This window comes from Tyto alba, unplaced genomic scaffold, assembly GCF_018691265.1.
Source record: "Tyto alba isolate M040663 unplaced genomic scaffold, T.alba_DEE_v4.0 Super-Scaffold_7, whole genome shotgun sequence".
NCBI classification, from domain to species: Eukaryota; Metazoa; Chordata; class Aves; order Strigiformes; family Tytonidae; genus Tyto; species Tyto alba.
In genome coordinates, this window is record NW_024881328.1 from 9,156,577 (window position 1) to 9,177,489 (window position 20,913).

At 35.0% G+C, this 20,913-nt stretch overlaps 1 protein-coding gene across 2 annotated transcripts in view; it reads right to left on the reverse strand.

Moving 5' to 3' along the window:
- Positions 1-5,879: 5,879 nt before the first annotated feature.
- The window catches only part of SLC35F5 (solute carrier family 35 member F5), a 34,328-nt gene continuing 19,294 nt past the window's right edge, over positions 5,880-20,913 (reverse strand). For both annotated transcript variants that reach the window (XM_042784092.1, XM_042784093.1), the window contains 6 exons: positions 20,651-20,755; positions 20,028-20,187; positions 16,544-16,634; positions 11,296-11,450; positions 10,756-10,844; positions 5,880-9,782 (listed from right to left, as the gene is read on the reverse strand). In XM_042784092.1, coding sequence (XP_042640026.1) covers positions 10,763-10,844; positions 11,296-11,450; positions 16,544-16,634; positions 20,028-20,187; positions 20,651-20,755 — 593 coding nt within the window. In that variant the 3' untranslated portion in view covers positions 5,880-9,782; positions 10,756-10,762. The remainder of the gene's footprint in view (positions 9,783-10,755; positions 10,845-11,295; positions 11,451-16,543; positions 16,635-20,027; positions 20,188-20,650; positions 20,756-20,913) is intronic.

Here is a 20,913-nt window from a genome sequence, read left to right on the forward strand (position 1 = left end):
AAAGTGATAAATTTTAGATTAAGTTTATCTTTTAAGGAGAGAACCTGCCAAAAGTGGAAAATTAGTACATATTTCATATATCTCTATGCTTAAAAAGGAGGGATCACACAATCACTGGGATTCTAGCCACCAGTTAAGACACTAGAAAAAAGAATAGACGTGTACTTGCCAAGTTACTTTTGCAAGTATAGTGAAATTTTTAAAGCCTACTTGCTTCAAATTCTTGAGTTCCAGAATTTCTGTTGCCTGTCAGGGAACGTGGTAAGATGAACTTCCCCCAAACGATAAGTATTGAAGTGCAATACAGCCTTTACTAAGAAATTTTGTTAAATTAAATCTCTTACAGAGTTCTTTGCCAAGTAAGATAGAAGACCTTTCCATGTTGCAAAAAAAAAGGGGCACACACAGTACTCTTCCATTTGGTGTCAAGAATAAACTGCTGCATAAGTGACAATTTCAGTTGATTTTTATAATCCCTTTCTAGAGTAGAAATGTATTTCAAAGCAGTTAAGCAAGCAAGTTTCTTACTACAATTTATTAGTCTACTGCAAAAAAAAAAAAAAAAAAAAAAGTCACAGGACTATTATTCTTCGATTTTAATAGTTTTTCCTGGTCCTGGAACATTCACAAGACAGTGCAGTCACTGTAAGAGAGCTTCCATGAAACAACTGTTTCATGGATGATTACATCATCCTTGCTCCTTACAAGTTTTAATTTTAGACATTAGGACACAGCAGTGGCTGGTAAACCCATGGCTCTTCCCAGTGGATCTGTGAAGATGGCTCAGACAGGTATCCTCCCTGCATTACACCATCCTGACTCCTTAGCAAAACTGCCATTTGTTCCATACACACTCTTGCTTCTCCACATTGAGATTTATATTTGGCATGATGCCTTTATGCCCATGATTATAATTTTTCTAAGAAACTCTGATCTAAAACTTAAGATTCAACTATCTGGTACCTGCATTGTCAGTAACATCATATTACATTTTTCCATATTTTAGATATGGCACAGAAAGTATCCTCATGTTTTAGTGTAAAAATCTGCTTCTTGCTACAGCTGTGCAGCAACACTGATTATATCAGTAAACAGAATTCAGCTGTAGGTAATCCAGAAAACTCAGAATAGCCTATGGTAGGAAAATACTTTTTCTAATTTTTCTATTAAGTGTTTAGATAAATGCCCATCATCCGCAAGAGATTTTTAATTACTAAAGACATGGAAAGTTCAGCTGCATGAATGAAGGTCAGCATCTAGTCCTGGTTAACTCCAAGAATGAAGGATGATAAACAGGTAAGTTAATTGTCTTTTTGCAGCTTATATAATTTCTTATACTGGAGTTTGGCACCGAGATAGATGGATACTACAGTAGCTCCCTCTGCTGATCAAACAGTCATCTTGTATATTTTATAATTCATGTATTAGCAATTAATAATCACCTGCAGCCATGAAAATGGATTAAAAATTGGTATTTTACTACTTAAATTACCAGACCAATCTGAGAACAATTTATAACTTTTCTGGCATCCAAGCTGACTTCAGGTAAAACAAGACATCCTGAGACTCACTTCTTAAAGCTGGAAGAGGGGAATTAAGTGGGTCAATTCAAGACCTTTTTACCACTACACTATTGTCCCGAGGCAGCCCACCCTTAGTGACCATTCATTTTTTCTTAACTGATGGTATAAAATACATTAAGCATTAACCCCAACCAAATACTAATTCCTGTAAGAAAATAAGATTTATAATCTTTATTATTTACTTACATATAATAAATATAATACAGAACAAAAACATCACACCCATTGATTGTATTACACAGGCTGTTTATCAGAATACATTACATTTTCTTTTCATTAGCCCTTTTATAGGGTTTTGGTATTGGATCTTAAGAATTTCAATTTATAAACCTATCAACACAAGAACAATCCAATTCTCACCTTTAGGCATGTTTCAAATTTCATACATATACTGATTTTGTTAAAAATATATACTGTTCAATATTTGCCATATAGGCCTTTAATCTCCATTCATTAGATCTCTATTAATATAGAGAATTTCAAAATAATTAATAGTTTAAATCTGATTTTAATTAAAAATACTTATACTATATTTCCCATTTAACTGACACCCCAACCCATCCCCTCAGAATATTAAGTGACAGGACAAAGACACTCCAGGCAAAAGCCAATGTTCACTTTTAAAAGACAAAGGGCAAAAGTTATGGTCCTTGCTTCACCTGTATAATTCTGGAATAATGGAGACACCAATTTGGTATAAAGACGGAAGAAACGAGAAGCCAGAGTTTCCGAAGTGAGATGCATCTTCATTTCAGATTTACTACTGCCATCCTGCTGTTTTCTTGGCTTAAAATCACTGCATCGAGCCATAATTATATGTTTTTCTCTGCATGAATATACTTATCATTAAATGGAAATTAGATAAAAATGCTACATTTCTTTTTTATCAAAAATAGAACAAGGTTTAACACACTCTGAAATCGGCTATTTAAGTGCAAATGCAATACACATCAGCAATTCACGTTCTGGTCTTACCAAGGAAAAAGGTTAAAAGATTACACATAAAGATGTTCATAGAGGATATATACTTGGAACTAGCTGTGCTCTCAGAACATCCAAATTATCAGCAAACTGTACAGACTTCATGCAAACAAAAGTTTTCTTCAGTTAAAGAAGCTTCTGCTTTAAAAGTGTTATTCAGAATTCACTGAAACTTAGCACAAAATGTAATGCCAAAAAGACCATCAAAACTATTGGTTTTGTGCATCTTTTAATGCACACAAGCTTTAGAAGTTTCACAAATCAGTCTGTATAAATGACTAAGAAAAAGTTTCATAAACAATTCTGTTCTACTAATAACCATTCCAAAGAGAACTTACACAATTTTTAAATCATTACAAGGACCCCTTCAGCTGTACAATGCTGAAGCTGTATCACATACTCATTACACTTCTCTAATTCCATTCAGATAACATCAATTTGAACAACTGGCTAAGCTTTTGATACAGCTTTGTGTAAACGGCCTCTCATGATTTTCAATTAATAGAGCATTCATTTGTAACTGGACTGTATGTGGGACTATTTTAACACTTCATCAAGAAGAAACCCCTGAAATCCCCAAAATACAAAGAAACTCCTTAGTACGTACACTCTTCAAACATATTTTTTTCCCATGATTTTTTTTCCAATCACAGGGCTTCATTTAAGCATTCAGCTTCAATATGAAATTATTATTTAAAATACCTACATTCTATATTAAGATAACCAGAGAGAGATCAATCCAATACACTGTTGCCCAAGCACCTCCTATATATAAATGGGCTATGTAAGAAAATACCCCAATGATTTTACAGCTGATCCCATATGTTGCTCGGTAAAATTCTTTACTTTCAATTAAGATTTTTGGTTTTGTTTTCTTTTAAGTTTTTGTTTGTTTTTTTTTGTGGTTTTTTTTTTTTTTTTTTCCTTCTTTAATAGGAAAGGGATACTGTTTGGCTGGAAAGCCCGATGTTCCCGTAGAGGAAAAAGAAGGAGATTCTAAAAATATTTTAGCTATTACTCATTCCGGTAAAGGAACTAGTTCAGTTGGCATGCAAAAGGTCAGATTTAGGTAGAAGAGAAGCATCACCTAGAACACAGACACGGAAGAAGACCTGTGGGCTGGCAACAACATTGAGGGGTAACTCTAACAAAAATACAGTAATTCACATATTATAAAATTAGTTCTATGCTAAATGGCTAATTCTCCTTAGCTTCATAAGCATGGGGTTTTCTTTGTTTTTGTTTGGTTAGGGTTTGTTTTTTTTTTAAACATGGAAAACTTCAGGAACATATGTGAAGAACTACAGAAACATCCCTGAATAATTACTTCTGAGGCCATTCCAGTATCCAGTTATATTTCTACTATGGAACATATACGAAATTTGTGCACCTTCCCTGCCAAGACAGTCAGAAGTTCATTAAAAAATAAAACCATTAGATGCAACTTCATCAACTGAGATCTAGCTAAAGAACTCTGCACTTGTAGAACTAGACAGCTGCTATCTACAAAAATCCTCAAAGAAAAACCTTTTAATGCTTGCAAAATGTAGGAAGTGAAAACTAGATGAAATTCTGGATGCATTCCACATCACGGTAAGCATTCTAGAAAAAAGTCTGGTTACCAACTAATACCAGATGTAATGATGCAATACTTTATCGCAGAGGAGAGTGAGAACACAGATAGCTAAGCAGAGTCACATTTATAGGTAAGATTCATGTTTTAGGTCAGATTTCTAACAATATAGAGAACTAGGGCAGTCAAAATACAATTACAGTAGCTTTATCTAGAGAGGAAATGCCCCTTTGCATTCATTGCAAAGTGAATGTAAGTGGAAATGTCAAATCAGGACTCATGAAGAGGAAGTTGATCCTCAAGGCTATGATATGACTATGATCACATATTCTCACTATCAACAAAAAATTCTCCCAGAAGTATACAAGTAAGGGAAGTGGTTAACATTTCTCATACTGCTGATTTTAAAGGAAAGTCATATAGCAAGACAAATTCGTCTTCTAAGTAATTAAGCTGCATGCTGGCTATACTGGAAATATTTTTTGTGACTAGTTACAGTAGTATCTTTACCATTTTAACCAGCACTAAAATCCCTCAAATTTATATTACTGAAGCCTTAGAGCAAACCACTCCAAATGTATGCTGCTGACAGAAATACAGCAGAGGCATAAAGGTCAACCTGACTGCAGAGTTTCTTTTCAATAAAGTTTTACTTTATTAATGCTGTCTATGACTCTCGTGGGCTTTGGATCAAATCCCAGTCTAGCCAAAGTAACTTTACCAGAAAAACAAACAAAAAAATCCCCAGTGAAAAGACTTTGTAAAAATTTAATGATATAAATGAATATATATGTGTTAGAAGATTTATACTGGTACTCTACCCCAGAATCAGATTATGTATTACTATAGCATCGCCTAACCCTGAAATTTAATGCCACTGTCATGCTGTAAGAGCAGCTTCAAAATCAGCAGTGCAACTGTTAATTTATATGGCACATACTACAATAAAGTAGAAAAACCACACACAACTGCATCAGTTTAGAATGGATGTTTGTCCAAAAAGTAACAAAGTGTTGGGCAGAGTGTAATTTATTGACACCTTTACACACTCTTAACATTCTCCTCATGATTTACCTGATAAACCTAAGGAAGTTCAACATGAAAGTTAGGTGATGCGAAATGTGTGAGTGAAACCTGAAAATATTTGTAGCAATTTTAAAAGCAGGAATTAGTTATCAGCTCTCACAACACATGGTATCATCCATATTTCCCTGAGAAATCATGCCCTGCAATAACCATGTAAAACAAAACACAGCATCAATGCAATCCTGGATTAGATAGGAAAAAAAATCATGCATAACAACAGTTTATGAACCAACACTAAAATGTCTCTGCAGTTATAACTATTAAATTGCAGACACTACATAAGACAGCTGTAACAGAAATGGTAACTAATTCAGAACTTATCCTAAATAAAGAAAACTGATTAGGAGTACCATCCTATGGTTAGCAATATAACTCAACATTGTGATATTAACATTAGTTTCTGTTTCTCGATTTTTGAGTATGTCACTTCTTAACTTCATTTAGAAACATACAAACACTCTGCCTTATTGAGGCCTTTTTTCATATGAAATATTAAAGTCTGTCCATAAACTCACCCTATGTCTGAAATTTAACTGGTTTTCCCCCTCCTCTGATAGCTTAGTTTAGCTCAGTAACTTACATTTCCCTAAAATAGGAGGATCTTTTATTAGAGAATACGAATAATAACATTCAACACAAAGAGATGGAACCATGAATTACAAAGAAATCGTTTTACCACCTTATTTAAAGCAATCATAGTTGTGAATAGTAGTACCTAGGCACAATGAGGATCATGAAAGAGAATAACAATTACAACAACACACACCAAGAAAAGTAATTTGCAGGCTCTCCTATTTTTGCTAGTACATTACAAGGAGGTATGCAATGCATATACCAGCATACTGGGTCAAGTATCACATGCAGCACCATGGTTTGTCATTCAAAGAATACCACCGCTTAACACCTTATTTCCACAGAATACTTTAGCATTTGCAACACCACATGAGATGACCAGGCAGTGCCTTAGCCTCCCCGCTTCTGAGTTTCAGTGTGCAGTCCAGTCCAGTCCAGCCCAACTCCAAGACGAGCCAGATCAGTCACATACTACAGCCCCCACCCCCTTACACGTATTTCCACAGGCAAAAAGCCAACAAGAAAGATGCAGAGCACACTGGGCAACAGAAACATCAGGCCCTCAGTGTCTTCAGTGGCATTCATGTGCCCCATGCTTTCTAAGCAATCGTTGAGTACTGATGTCGCATGTATTTCAGTCCTTTGCTGAATTAGTTTTATGTCCTGAACAATCCCGTGTAGTGAACACGTTTTCAGCATGACTGAAACCTAACAGAAAGTAGCCAGAAAAACTGAAATATTTTTTTCCCATTGTTCTGGATTGCAATACACAGTACATCAAACTATGCAGACTCACCAAAACCCTACAAGCAAAGGCATGTTATGTGGCATTTAGCAGATTATCATAATTTCTTCTATATATAAAACCCAAACAGCTCCAAAATCTGAGTCACACACAAAAGAAATTGTTGGTTGTCTCACAGGGTTACAGTAATTAATTCAACTGTTTGACAGAGCAACACATGTAGTACGTATTTTCCATTTTGTAGGCATGAGAAATCACTGTTCCTTAAGCATCTAATTCAAAGAAATGCTTGAGATAAAAATTCCCTATTTTTTTAAAGTGTATGTGCTTCTTACAAGAAGTAAATCAGAATAAAGATATCCCCAAATTGAAACAGGAAGAGCAATGACAATTTATGCTAGTACACAGAGGCAAAGCATTTATGAGAGAGTTCCTTCACATTCCAGTTGTGTCATGAGGAAGAAAAACCCAGAATGTCTCCATTACGTCAGAGGTACCTGAGAATCAAAGCTAAATCTCTTGTGCATTTACCAAGCACCCATTAGAGAGCTACGCAATTTACATTTCAAATTAGACATTATATTTATAAAATATTACTGTACTAAAAATCACAAGATTTTATAGAAAAAGCTCATCACATTCTATTAAATGCAGGAACAATGTTGCGTGTCATAGCTTCCGTAATTAAAACTGTAACGCATTTCTTGTAACTACAGGGGTGCCACTGTTTAAAAATCGTTTCAGGAAGAACAGTTTGCTTTGGTTTTATTCTTTAAAGGATGTAATTTAATGCAAAAAGATGGCTCAAGCTACCTAGTGCCATTAATATCTTTTAAAAAAATTAACGCATTTTTGTTAAAAACAAAACCAGTGGTAAGGCCCTAACCTTGAGTTTACTGAACAAAAACATTCTTCAACATTCCTGTGGTCAGAGACCTAAGAACATTCTCCTAGTGCATTAAGGACTATGATAATCTTTCACTTTAAGCTATGAACATAAGGACAAATATAAATAGCAATTGTCCATTATACATTACAGCTCCAATTCTATCAGTATGACCAATTTCAAAAGACAACATTATAATATTTTGCTAAAAATACTGTGATTGCCCATCTGAAAGTATACTCAGTTTTCCCAGGCTTAGTTTACTGATTCCACAAGTCCCAGCTGATTCAAATTTGTAGCTAAGGCCTGGTAGTATATAATCAGTACGGTCTCATTGAAACATAGCATTAACTGGAAACAGACATTAGCTTTTTATTGCCAGTGGCCCTTAACATTACTTCTAGGAAAAAAGTTGAAACTAACATCCTCTAATTTGTCAAAATTTAGGAGGAGGGCGGGGAGGGAAGAGGAGGGACAGAAATCCTTAAAACTAAAACAAAAACAACTACGGAATCTCCACTTTCCAAAAAATCCCAGAAAACTCCATGAAGTCAAATGTAAAATTAGTTCTACATACTGCATTTTTAATTGCTCCACTTGTAGGGTTTTGGAATTGAAATGTGAAGTTTCTCAAACTCCCTACATAAGTTTCATAAACTTGTTTATTTGGGGCTTGTGGTTTTGTTGTATTATGTTTTTTTGGTTGTTTGTTTTCCATGTGGTTTTTTTGTTGTTGTTGTTGTTGTTTTTTTGTTTGTTTGTTTGTTTTTTTAAACTCCTATTCCAGGTGTCCAAAGCAGGACTTACTATCTTATCTTAAAGAGATGCCTCAGATCACTGAAACTTGCAGTGTAATCCAACATTACAAAATGGAAGGAAAAATTTGATGGAGGTGCAATATTTGACCAGAATAGCTCCCAGGTTAATTTTTTTTTCCTTCTCTACTTACAGTTTTTTACATTAAATTCTAGCTGCTGGCTAATTATTCCTTTTAAATGTATAGCTAAGCATGTTGCTTTCCTGCATTCTCTCTCATCTAGCAGTTGTAGAACCAAGCCACCAAAGTTTATTTTTGAAGGATCATTACCAAGTGTCAAATATGAAAAAGCATTTGTGTTATGTCACCCTTCTGTATGTGAGTGAAAGGATTACTATTATTAATAATCTTGTTATGTGGAAGAGAGTACTGTTGGCTGAAAATCCATCCTATCTTCATTATAAAAAAATAATATACATCAAAAGCCAAAATTAACTTTAATGTAAGTGTCTTATAGGCCAGAAATTGGAAAATGGAACTAATTTCAAATATTCCTGATTGTAATTATTCATAATTTCTCAGAATCACATAGGACAGAATTGCTGCAGTGAAAGGAAGATAGAGGTTATAAGGAAAATGTTCAATTTTAGGATAAATTTATTAATGCAACTGGGGGTGGGGAGCAGAAATCAAGGCGAACACCTTTATCTTTCAGATGGTTTAGCAGATTACTGTAGCACCAACCCATTGACCGAAAACTTTCACCGTTAACTTGATCTCTTTCATAACTTGGAGTTACACATGTAAAAATTTCCAAATTTAGTTTTCCATGTGAGATAAGTGGGAATAAGAATGGGCTACAGAATCAGTCTGTTTAAAACAAACACTGATTTTGAGAATGTATACTGAATGTACAGTAACTAGAAATAGTTACCATTTATTAAGATTTTAAACATTCTAGATTGTTAGGTAACAAAAGATTTTTAAACATCGGCACCCATTGCCATTACAAGGATTCTCAAAATGGCATAAGACAACATATATGTAGTGTTCCAGGACCATACAAAGATCCTGCCTCAATAATTACAAGAATGCACTTAATAAATTATCATTCTATTTTCTTCTATTAATATGCAAATAGTTTATACAACATAAAAAAGTTAATTTGTACCTATTACAGGTAACATATCTATTTAGCTTTTCATCTGAAAGCCTGTAAGACTTGATGACCTGCAAACTTATTTACATAACTCTTTTGAAAGTATTTTTTAAAAATAATATTGTCCAGCATTTAACAAAATTGTGAGAAAATCACTTAACAGCATTTGTTCTCTTGATTTTGTCAAGTAACTTCACCAGCTCAGTGTTATAAGGCAGGTTGGTTGCTCAGATGGACTAAGACTCCCTATAGTGATAGGCATGTAGTAAATTTGTTCCTTCATAAAAATCAGATGAAAGCAAGAAAAAAGAAAAGTTTAGTTTCAAAAGAACTGAAACTTCTTATTTTTACTACAAATTCAGAATAGGCACTGAAACATGATTCCTTAGGGACTTTTCCAGAAGATTGTCTCTTCGCTGGGCATTAATCCATTTTTGAACTAAGAAGGGAAAAAAAAAAAAATAAAAAAAAAAAATCAGGGCTACATAATTAAAGATTACAAAAAAAGGAATCACCATATGTATTTGTTTCCATCTTATTAATAAGGAAATAACTTTTGTTTCTTAAGCTTAAGACATCACAATTACTGTTTTGGTTAGAATATTTTTAATTTCATTATTAGATTGTAGATTTAAGCAACATTGGAAAATAAAAATATCATTCTCACCATGCATGTAGTTCTATGTAATTCTGCATGTGTTATTTGAAAACTAAAGCCCTGAAGCACAGGGCTGAGAGTCCTAAACTATGTCTATTTTTATGCTTCAAGACAATATCAACAAACAACATAATGTCCCTGTTAGAGGCTTGCATGACCTCCACTTAGGGAGGGATATTTTTCAAACTCCCTAGCTATTCTACTCTAATTTCCCTATCCTTACTGTGAGAATATTTCCCTTAATATTTAATGCAATTCAACAATTTCATTCCTGTCAACCACAAACACCAGGTTTCCTTCTTGTTTTCTAGACCCATAGTGATGAAGTCTGGTCATGTTCTCTAAACTTCCTTAATTGGTTGATGTTCTTCATGAACTGCAGAAATCCAAACTGAGACCTCAAATGGCATTAAAGAGAGTGAAATAATTACTTCATATCTCTTCCACAACATCATACATACCAAGCAGCTGTATGCCTTTTCTGGTTTATTGACTCATGTCCAATTTTTCATGAATGTTGTAATACTCTTAAGTAAAAAACTACATTGCAAAATCACTGACCAAGAACTGTATCAAGGTGAGAGTAATGCTTGGTAACGAATAATAATAATTTTGAAGATACCCTTCAAAACTCTGTCCATCAATATAGAACAAGATTAACTGTATGCTCTGTAAAAATGCATGCTTATACAACACAAACGTCATCATGAACACCAATGCTCACCTTTCTCCGTATTAAGTTTATTAAGCATACCTTTTGTCTATGAACAGCAACTGTCTCCATCTTGTGAAACACTATGCATAGGAATGAGACTTTCACACTGCTCACTTTCTTCTGGCATTCTTAAAATAAATAAGTTTATTTAAAGTTATACAGTAATACTAACTTGGTTGTTATGAAGCCAGTGTAAGTACTAAGCAGGCTAGCTGTTTGAACTGCAGCCATTAAAAACATACAAAGAACCCATAACTTCATAAAGCCTACTCAAGTTTGTACAATTTTCACTGCGTGTTCTGGGTATACCAACTATCATAGAGGCATTAAGGGAAAAAAACCAAAATGTGACAGCCACTAGGAAACTTCTTTTAAAAGGTAAACAGACTTCACATAGTTCCATTTTCTGAGCATTATATAGGTAAATAAATGGATTGTCAACCACTACTATTAAGAAATTTGTACACTTGATTATAAAATTAGATTAAAACAAATCCAGTATCAGTACTGTGGCTTATAAAAGAGTATAGGACACTGGAAAGGCTAAAGACATAGGATTATACTTTGTGATTGCCCTACCTCTGAATTCGATGTTTTCGACAAATAAAGGCAAAAATTCTTCTGATTCCCACCATCACTGGATCCCAGTTGTTATAGTGACATAAGAGAGTTGCAATGAAAAATGAAAAAAATACAGGAACTGCTCCTGCAAAAAATAACCAGGAAAACTGCACCTGGAATTAAAACACAAACATCATTCACTTAAGAGTAAAAATTAAAAAAAAAAATTAAATTGGCAGAGAGTATATTTCTAATAATTATCGTAAGTTTAAGATGAAGTTTAAGTTCTTTTAAATTGGGTGAAATAGTACAAATATTTTGTAAGTTACTTGGTACAATTTCTATAGCCACTGCTATTTCTAATAAATTGATAATATTTCTTCACTGATCTGTTCTTTACAATGGAACACACTGTTTGCTCTGTGGTGTGGATGAAGACTGCTATTTCCAAATGGTCTCATTTTTAGGTTTTAGCTGTCTAACTGGTAGCAATGAGAAAGTCCCCTGGACACTTCAAAATTTTTGAATAAGAGATCTCAGCAGAAAGATTTGTGCACCTGTTTATTCACCATGAATATACTGTCAGTGACTGGTAACAGCTGAAATCAACGCACATGGAAAGACTATGCTCCAGGAAATTTACAGTCATTTTCTTCCTCATTTAAAAAAAGGCAGGGCACATTATTTGTTCCATTTCAACTGAATTCAATTTGTATCTATACTACTATTTGTATCTATACAACTATTTGTACTACCACACCCTGAAGTGATCACATGAGATTGTTTAAAATTTAAAATTATAGGTCAGAGAAAACCGAGGGTCCAAGAACAAGAACTAGTCTCTGACAGAGCTTTAAGGCTAACAGAGCAAAGGCCCGTGAGCACAGCTCCCTCTCGTGGGAGAAGTTTCCAAAATTGAAGACTGGAGAAAAAAGGTAGTCTGGTACTAGCACTGATGTTCACTCTCAAAAATCTAATGAACTGCCATTGTTAGAGCCTCATGTTAGCCTTACTGTTTGCTAATGGAAATGCATAAACACATAAGTTACCAAAGGGAATATTTCAGTGGGTTTTAAAAATTTGGTTTCAATTTATTAAGATTCAGATTTATGTCATATTATTACAGAATAATAAAGTCTCAGAAAATTAGTAATTATGCATATTGTATAGTTACCATACAATTTGACAGTTTTATGAAGACTGCAGATATTCATATTTTAATCTTTACATTATCAGCCATGCTGGTGGCATTCCTATGTAAGTTCTTTTTAAGAAAACTGAAATGTGTTATAAAGACAAGGTTGGCCAGACGCACTAACTGGAAGGCTTGAAGTTGGAAGCTTAAATTTCTATCATCATAACTTGGGCAGCTGAGACTTCAGTGAGCACAGGGCTTGGCTTACAGTATTTTGATGTTTGTACGACAGAGAAATACTTGCATAAATCACATAATCACCGAATGCCAGGTTGGAAGGGACCTCATGCATCATCTGGTCCAACCTTTCTGGCAAAAGCACGGTCTAGACAAGATGGCCCAGCACCCCATCCAGCTGCATCTTAAAAACTGTCCAATGTTGGAGAATCCACCACTTCCCTGGGGAGATTATTCCAGTGGCTGATTGTTCTCATTGTGAAAAATTTCCCTTTCGTGTCCAATTGGAATCTCCCCAGGAGTCACTTCTACCCATTGGCCCTCATCTTTTCTATGTGATTCCTTGTAAAAAGGGAGCCACCGTCTTCCTTGTAGCCACCCTTTAAATACTGGAACATGGTGATAAGGTCTCCCCTAAGCCTTCTCTTCTCAAGGCTCAAACAACCCAGTTCTCTCAGCCTTTCCTCACAGGGCAGGCTGCCCAGTCCCTTGATCCCCTTTGTGGCCTCCTCTGGACCCTCTCCAGCCTGGCCACAGCTTTTTTGCATAGCGGGGACCAAAACTGAACACAGTATTCCAGGTGTGGCCTGACAAGCGCTGAGTATAGTGGGACAATGAGTTTTTTATCTCTGCTGGTGATGCCCTGGTTGATGCAGCCCAGCACCCCGTTGGCTTTCTTTGCCGCAGCAGCTCACTGTTCTCTCATGTTGGGCTTGGTGTCCCCCAGGTCCCTTTCCACAGAGCTGCTCCCCAGCCAGGTACATCCCAGGCTGTGCTGCACTCCTGGATTCTGTTTTCCCAGGTGCAAGACCTCACGCTTGTTCCTGTTGAACTTCATCAGGTTCTTGTTAGCCCACTCTTCCAGCCTATCCTGGTCCTCCTGCAGGGTGGCTCTCCCTTCCGGAGTGTCCATTTCCCCACTCAGTCTGGTATCATCAGCAAACTTCATCGGGACCCACCATCACTGGTCCCATCACCCAGGTCACTTATGAAGTTATTAAACAGCGCTGGGCCCAATATCCATCCCTGGGGGACCCCACCTGTGCCAGATTGCCAGTTGGAAAAGGAGCCATTTCCCACCACCCTCTGGGTGCAGCCTGTCCGCCAGCTCCCCCCCACCGCACAGACCACTCGTCCAGGCCGTAACGTGTCAGCTTCTCCAGGAGGAGGCTGTGGGGAACCGTATCAAAGCCTTGGAGAAATCCAGGCAGACAATGTCCACCACACGCCCCACATCAACCGAGCAGGTTGCTTTATATACTTGTACAAACAACCGCAAAGTCTACAGGAGTTTGCCTTTAATTAGGGTCACTCGTTTGTGCTTCTAATACTAGCGATTCCTTTTAAAAAAATAAGAGATATTAACTTGCACCTGTGTTACCAACATCAGCTGAAAGTCACCCAACAGAGCTTAAAGATATTTCTGCTATTTCAAACGCCTCAATATTGCATGAGTAGATGAAGAATAAATGAAGTTTAAAGATCAGGACTCTGTGTTTACTCAGATTAAATAGCCTAGATATGAAGTCGTTTACTGAGAAATAGAAAAGCATATTACAGGAGAAACTTTATATGAATCATTTCAGAACATAATCTAAGCTTTTTATATTTTGATATAACTATATATATACACATCTAAAAATGTGCTTGCACACACACACGTATATAAAATATGTATAGATGCACAAACAGAAATGTACAAAATTCTTACCTTTTGTACCATCATTAGCTCAGATACAAACTTAATTCTACCTCACTAGAGTGAATTTTTGGGGGAGAAGTCTACAGATTTGTTTTCCTTTTTTCCTTAATAGATATAATTAGTTATTTATTTTCTTGCTTCAATTTATGTCCCAAGAGTACATTGCAGATACTTTAACAGCAACACAAACACAATTATCTTACCAACAAATGATTTATTATTGTTGGAATCACTGCAAGGTTTTGCTGTATTTCCATGTTGAAATATGCAGCTAATACTAATATGAAACATACTTGATCTCACATGTTCGTTACACAAATATTTATTCAGGGTCTGACTCTCCTTTTATTTTGCAATTCAATTTTCCTTTTTTTTTTTTTCATTTTTATCCTTTTATTTTTCTCCTTTATTTTCCAAATTCCACACTGACATTAAGTAAAATAAGTTGTGTGGGTTTTTTTCCCCATTTTTACATGCCTGCCAGAAAATTTCAGAAATCAAAACTTTGTCATTAGAATTTACACTTTGCTTGTGAAAACATTGAGTGGTAAAGTTTCCTTTTGGCAGGAAACATTCGAAGCACAAGGCTTGACTGATTTTTTGTACATAAGTCAGTCTTATACAAATAAGTACAAGCCTCAAAAGAAAAATGTCAAATGTAATGATTGAAAACAAGTCATAAATTGAACTACCACAGATAGTGCACAAGCCCCACTTGCTTCAGGTAAGTCACCGCTCACAGAATGCGCAATTTAAGCTATGGTCCAGACATAGTTGGTATTTTTCTCTTCTCATACTTTCACATTTCTATTTGCACAAAGCTTACAAACTAACTGCAACTGTATTTGCTACAAGACTCGAACATCAAAGCAGTGTAAGCAGCAGCAACTGGCAGAGCAAGACCACAAGTCTTCAAAATTTCGGTAGTAGTATTGTATAGTTAGGTCTAAGTTTGGTCAAAATGTGACTATTGGTGACACCTGTATGTGACCAACACAAGCATGTGATGGGAAATGTTTACTTTAGCCAAGTGATAAATACACCTGTGTCTACACTGAGTGCTGCCAAAAGGCATAGCCATAATGGACTACGTAGAAAAAAAAAAAAAAAAAGGGCATTATCAGTGTAAGAAAAATTAATCTTGCCTTTAACAACAGATGCATTGTAAAATCAGGTTGAAAGCTGTTTCAAAGAGTTAGACAGATGGTTTAACTTTCAAAACTTACTGCTAAAATTTTAATTTATTTAAATCCTAAATAAAGAGCAGAAACAAGTGATCCTGCCTTCAGGAAATAGAAACAGTTATATAATCTCAATTTAAAGAAAGAAAAACTAAAAAAAAAAACAAAAAAAAATCACTAATTGCATGCTTGCAATATATGCTAAATAATCATTATTCATATGAAATTAAGAATTTTTTATTCCCTGCCACTGATTAAATATTAAATTCAAATATTCAAAGTTAGAGTTAAAAGTTCATTGTGGTGGGTTGACCTTGGCTGGATATATAATTAATTATTTAAAACTGAGAATTCTACCCCACCAGCATGAAAAGTATCTGTACAGCTTGAAGAGCAAATATAAACTAGCTTCATATAGTTTCTATTCTAAACTCATATTATCAGAGTATTTTCTTTCTTTATATGCAGTTTTTCTACAGCTATTACCTCAATATCAGCAAAACTATACTAACTTAAAGGAAGACAGTTAAATGGAAGCCTAATGTCCACATGAATCTAATATGGTGCAATTAAGCCTTGTAGCTCCAACATTGCTTTGTGGTAAACCTGCAGATTTTTGGTTTTATCACTAATGGCTTATATTTTCAAGATATGCAGTCTATAACAATTCTATAACTGTAAAGGTATTAATTTAAGATGTGCTGTACTTGCAGTTGTTCTTTAATTCTGAAAAGTGTCTGCTTAAACTAGAGCATTTGACCAGGCATTGCTGATAACTTTGGGTACTTTCCACACAAACTGCATCTTAAGTGTGCAACTGCACGCTTGCAAGTGCAAAATTACTGCAACTGTCAGTATCAAGGAAGTATTAATCATTACACAGTTCAACAATTATTGACAAGTGACACAAGTAAATTACTGTTCATTGTATACACTGTTAATTAAAAATAACACTGCCATTTAATTCAAATAAATCCTGTTAATAATGTTCAAAACTGAGTAGTACATTACCTTTTGCATGCACATGTCAGCTATTATGGACAGAGGTATTGTAAGGCTTAGCGCAAGTGTGCCTATCAATGATGAGGTAAGAAAGCAGCCCCTAAAAGATAATAAAAAATTATAATAATAAATAATAAAGAGATCTTATTTAAAAATTAAAATAGAACTAAAGTAATACATCAAACTGCAGAAGACATTTGATCAAGCTTAACTGTTAGGCACTGTTGATTTTAGTAATTAAAAACTGAGATACCCACACTCCATCATAAATCTGTAAGACTGCATAAAATTCTTAACTAGACTACTGGTGTCTTCTGGAGTAAAGATGAAGTCCCATACAAACCTTCTGAGATAATGGAAAATTCACTACTTCCCATGTAGTGACTTCACCTAGGAAAATCCAGATTTTATTTCCATTCTGAAATAGTTTAATACTAGCTTATAGCAATTAAATCTATTTTGCCCCAGTCTGGTTAACTAAAAGTTACTGATGTCTAGATATCCTACCAAAAAAGATAAATAGTTTTTACAAATAGACAAATTCTTGAATTAACAGACCCTGCTTTTTGAATCTCACTCTAAAATACACCCTTGAAATCATTTCTCAGAGTCTCAGTAAGACTTCCCTGCATTCTATAAGTGGTCTCATCGTATTTCCTAAGCAGGAACAAAGTCATTAGATTTCTCTAAATCACTGAGTCACAAGAAGCCATTACAATTTATTTACGTGACAGAACAACAAAACTACATGCATATGGCAGAGTAGTACTCATTAACAGCCATAGAAATCTCTTTTTCTCAAATTCCCTTGCAAGTCTTACTTAGTCTGGAAATGACTTATTTACTGAATGAAGTTAATAAAATAAAATAAAAATAAAATAAAAAAATACAGAGCACCTCAAAGTGTATGTAGGACAGACCTAAGAGAACACATGAGCTCCTGAGATCTTTGGCATTTCGATATAAACCTAAGGCTCTATAAATAAAACTTTACTAGCCTGAGCCATTTTGATACCAAGTAAAAAGCATAACATCCAATATAAAAACCTGCAATTCCCATTTTATGATCAACCAAGTCAAAAGTTACCAAGCATAGTGGGGCTTGCTAGTAAATACTCATCTACGAAATAGCCTATTCTACCACATGAGGAAAATAAATGAAAGGGGGTCTCTACCCAATTCAAACCAGTAATGCCCAACTACTGAGCCTCTTATTTCAAAGGCTTCCAGAATTTATTTCTTAAGATAAAGGCAATTCTTCTCATCCTTGGCATGTACTGAACACAATACTAGATATGCTTTTTTGTGGAACTGCAATCAGCTTTGCACACAATTAATTTTAAAGATGGAAAATCCTGTAGCTGCAATTTTTGTTAGAATACTGAAATTTGGTTTTTACCATCTTGATATTTATTCTGCTTGCTGTAAAAATTACACAGGTGCAACACGACTGAAACTACATTTATGAAATGTGATTCACTGAGGAAAATGCTATTGCAATTGATCTCCCAGAAGTTTGTTAACACCTTTTAAACACAAATATTTGAAAACACATTTGGAAAACATTTTCTAGAACATGACTTCGTGCATTTATTTCTCTAGTTAAACTAGAGGAGTACTCCCACACCAAGCCATTAGGTCCTCCCATACCACTGACTTTCAGCCAAGCAAAACTGACAAGCTTGGATATTTGTGGCTACTTCTCATTGTTCTGTGTCTTTAAACCAAGTAAAAATGTACACAGATCAGAAAGGAACAAAAAGGAAACAAAGCATTTTAGTTACTCCGCATTTTTGCAAACTTCCTCACCAATATTCTAAATCCCATTACATACCATAAGAGAATACTTCTGTTTCTTTGCACTACTTCTGAATTAGAAACAACTTGTCCACCAGAACACCGTAAATGAATAAACAATACAGAACCCAATGAAAAACGTAACAGGTTTTTAAAAAAATAAAAAAAAAAAAAAAAAAAAAGGAAAATGAAAAAAAAAATTTAAGAATAACACCTACCACTACATTATTTAGTTGGCAGTATGTGGTTGGGTGGAATACACAAGTAGGTTAAATTATATTATTTACTTCCAAAGAAAGAACAGAGGATCATACAAGACAATACAAGGCTCCTAGGACAAGAGCTAAGTTTGGGGGCTTTGGGGGGCTTTGTTATTTTGCGTGTTGAAATTGCACTTTACCTTTTTACCCATTCATACTGAACTGTAGTGTAATCTTACAGGATGGCATTAACATCACAAATATTCCATCAATAAACAAATTATATTACAAAAGAACATATGCTGCAATGCATTTACAACTAGGACTGGTGTAAGAGTTTGACAATAAACAAAAAATGCCATGATTAAATTTCCTAAGTAACCTTAAACTTCATCAGAAAAAAAGCAAAGCAAACCAAAACAAAAAAAATCCAAACCACACACAAAAGGTTTTCCTAGAACTCGATCTAGATCTTTTGTTGTACTATTGTTACAGAATTTAGGAGCCTAGGATTACGGACATCTCCATTTCAGAGTAGCTATCCCAGGAGGTCTTCCAGTCTCTACCAGAGTTGAGAGGCTGCACACCAAGGGTTCTCATGCAAAAGCTCACCAACTGCCACACCTGTGCAGAATGTAGCTCTGAAACAGACATTGCTCTCTGAGCAACTGTGTAGCACAATGGCAGCCTGTCTCTTTTTTGGAAACTTGTCAGTGTTTCCAGAATAAAATAGGACTTTTCAACTTACAGAATTTTCTGTTACACCCCTATTTTAACCTAATGCTGTACTGGAAGAAACTCCGACTCCCTGAATTCTCTCAAGCTGAGTACCCTGACTTACCAAACAGTTCTCTAATAACACTGTCCTTCTAACAGCTACACAAAGGTTTAAGTCTGCTACGGCTTTTGAGCCTTTCATCTAGAAGTCTCATATCCAATCCTCTGTTGCCCACCTACCCAGAAGAACATATAATTTAGTAATTACTAAACAAAAGGTAGGCTAATTTACGTATTGTCATATCTTCGTGATTAATGCATTCTGATGAGATTTAGCTCATTAAGTCTTTGAAGATTTAAACAATTATGTCAACTATAGAATACTGGAGGCTGACTCATATATATCTAACATGCATAAAGCCTTGAAAACTGAAGAACTGTTAAAACAGAAATTCATGCTCTCCTATTACTACTGCAAGTCTGTACCACAAAGTCTTTTTGTAATAAAATGTTAATTCTAGAATGAGCTATGCACATATTATCTTAATAAATACTACAGGAGCACATCACCTGTTTTTTAAAGTTAGCTGTTGCTCTTATAGAGGATGCTGTGACATGATGGATGACGTTCTCTAACTCAAACTGTGCAGAAGGACAGAAAAAATAAAAGAAAGAAAACAAAAGGCAAAAAACCCTACCTAGATGATTTGACATCTCAACATTTGAGAACACAGGTAAGACAATTTACATGAAATATATACAAAGCATGTAATACGTACCACAGCCAGAGGAACTCTGACAGAACTGTTCCAATAAGGCCGTTAATGACAATACACATCCATATCAGTTTATTGGGAAACTCAAAGGCTTCAAACCCAGTATAGTGAAGCAGAAAAAACCCTGGCCACAGCAGCAACAGATTAAACAGCCCTACAAAACCTGAGTATAAAAACAGTAAAGTAAGTCACAATAAATATCTTTCAACATAACTAAAATCTCACCTAAACTCTCCTATTTTGACAACATGCATATATAAAAGCAGTAACAAAGCAATATTTTAAATCTTTCAAAGGAAAGGAATATAAGAAAATTTACCTGAAATTCACAGACAACAATTATATCGGATATTTACAGGTTTGGAAAAAAATAAAAAAATTCCATTGAGTCAAAGGGGTTGTCTGTATTCCTACAGGTAGTGTTATCTTTCATTGTTAAGACTGTAAACAAGAAACAATTCACACAACCAATCTCTAAAGTGTTCATAACCATGGGAACAATAGGCTTTCCCTACCTCCTTGGCTTTTCTGAACCCTTTTCCCGCTCACACAGTTCAGTGCCTGAAAGCAAACAATGTAATCACACACTGAATTAAGACTTCTAACAGAGTTATTTTTGATCTTACCAAAGAACATTGGTATGTCAAGTTTATCTTCTCTATCTACTTTCCTTTTTATCATTACTATGTACACTGCATACAGCATTGCTCCTACAAGAGACCAAAGGGAACCTGTAAAGATGAAAAAAACCACTCACTTAAGACATGCTAACCAAGTTATGCACACTAGAATCAACTCTCCTGAACATACACCTCTTATAAAACTATCAGATAAATTGTTTATTACAGAATCCATTACTATATGAAAAACATGGAGAAAATGCAGAAAG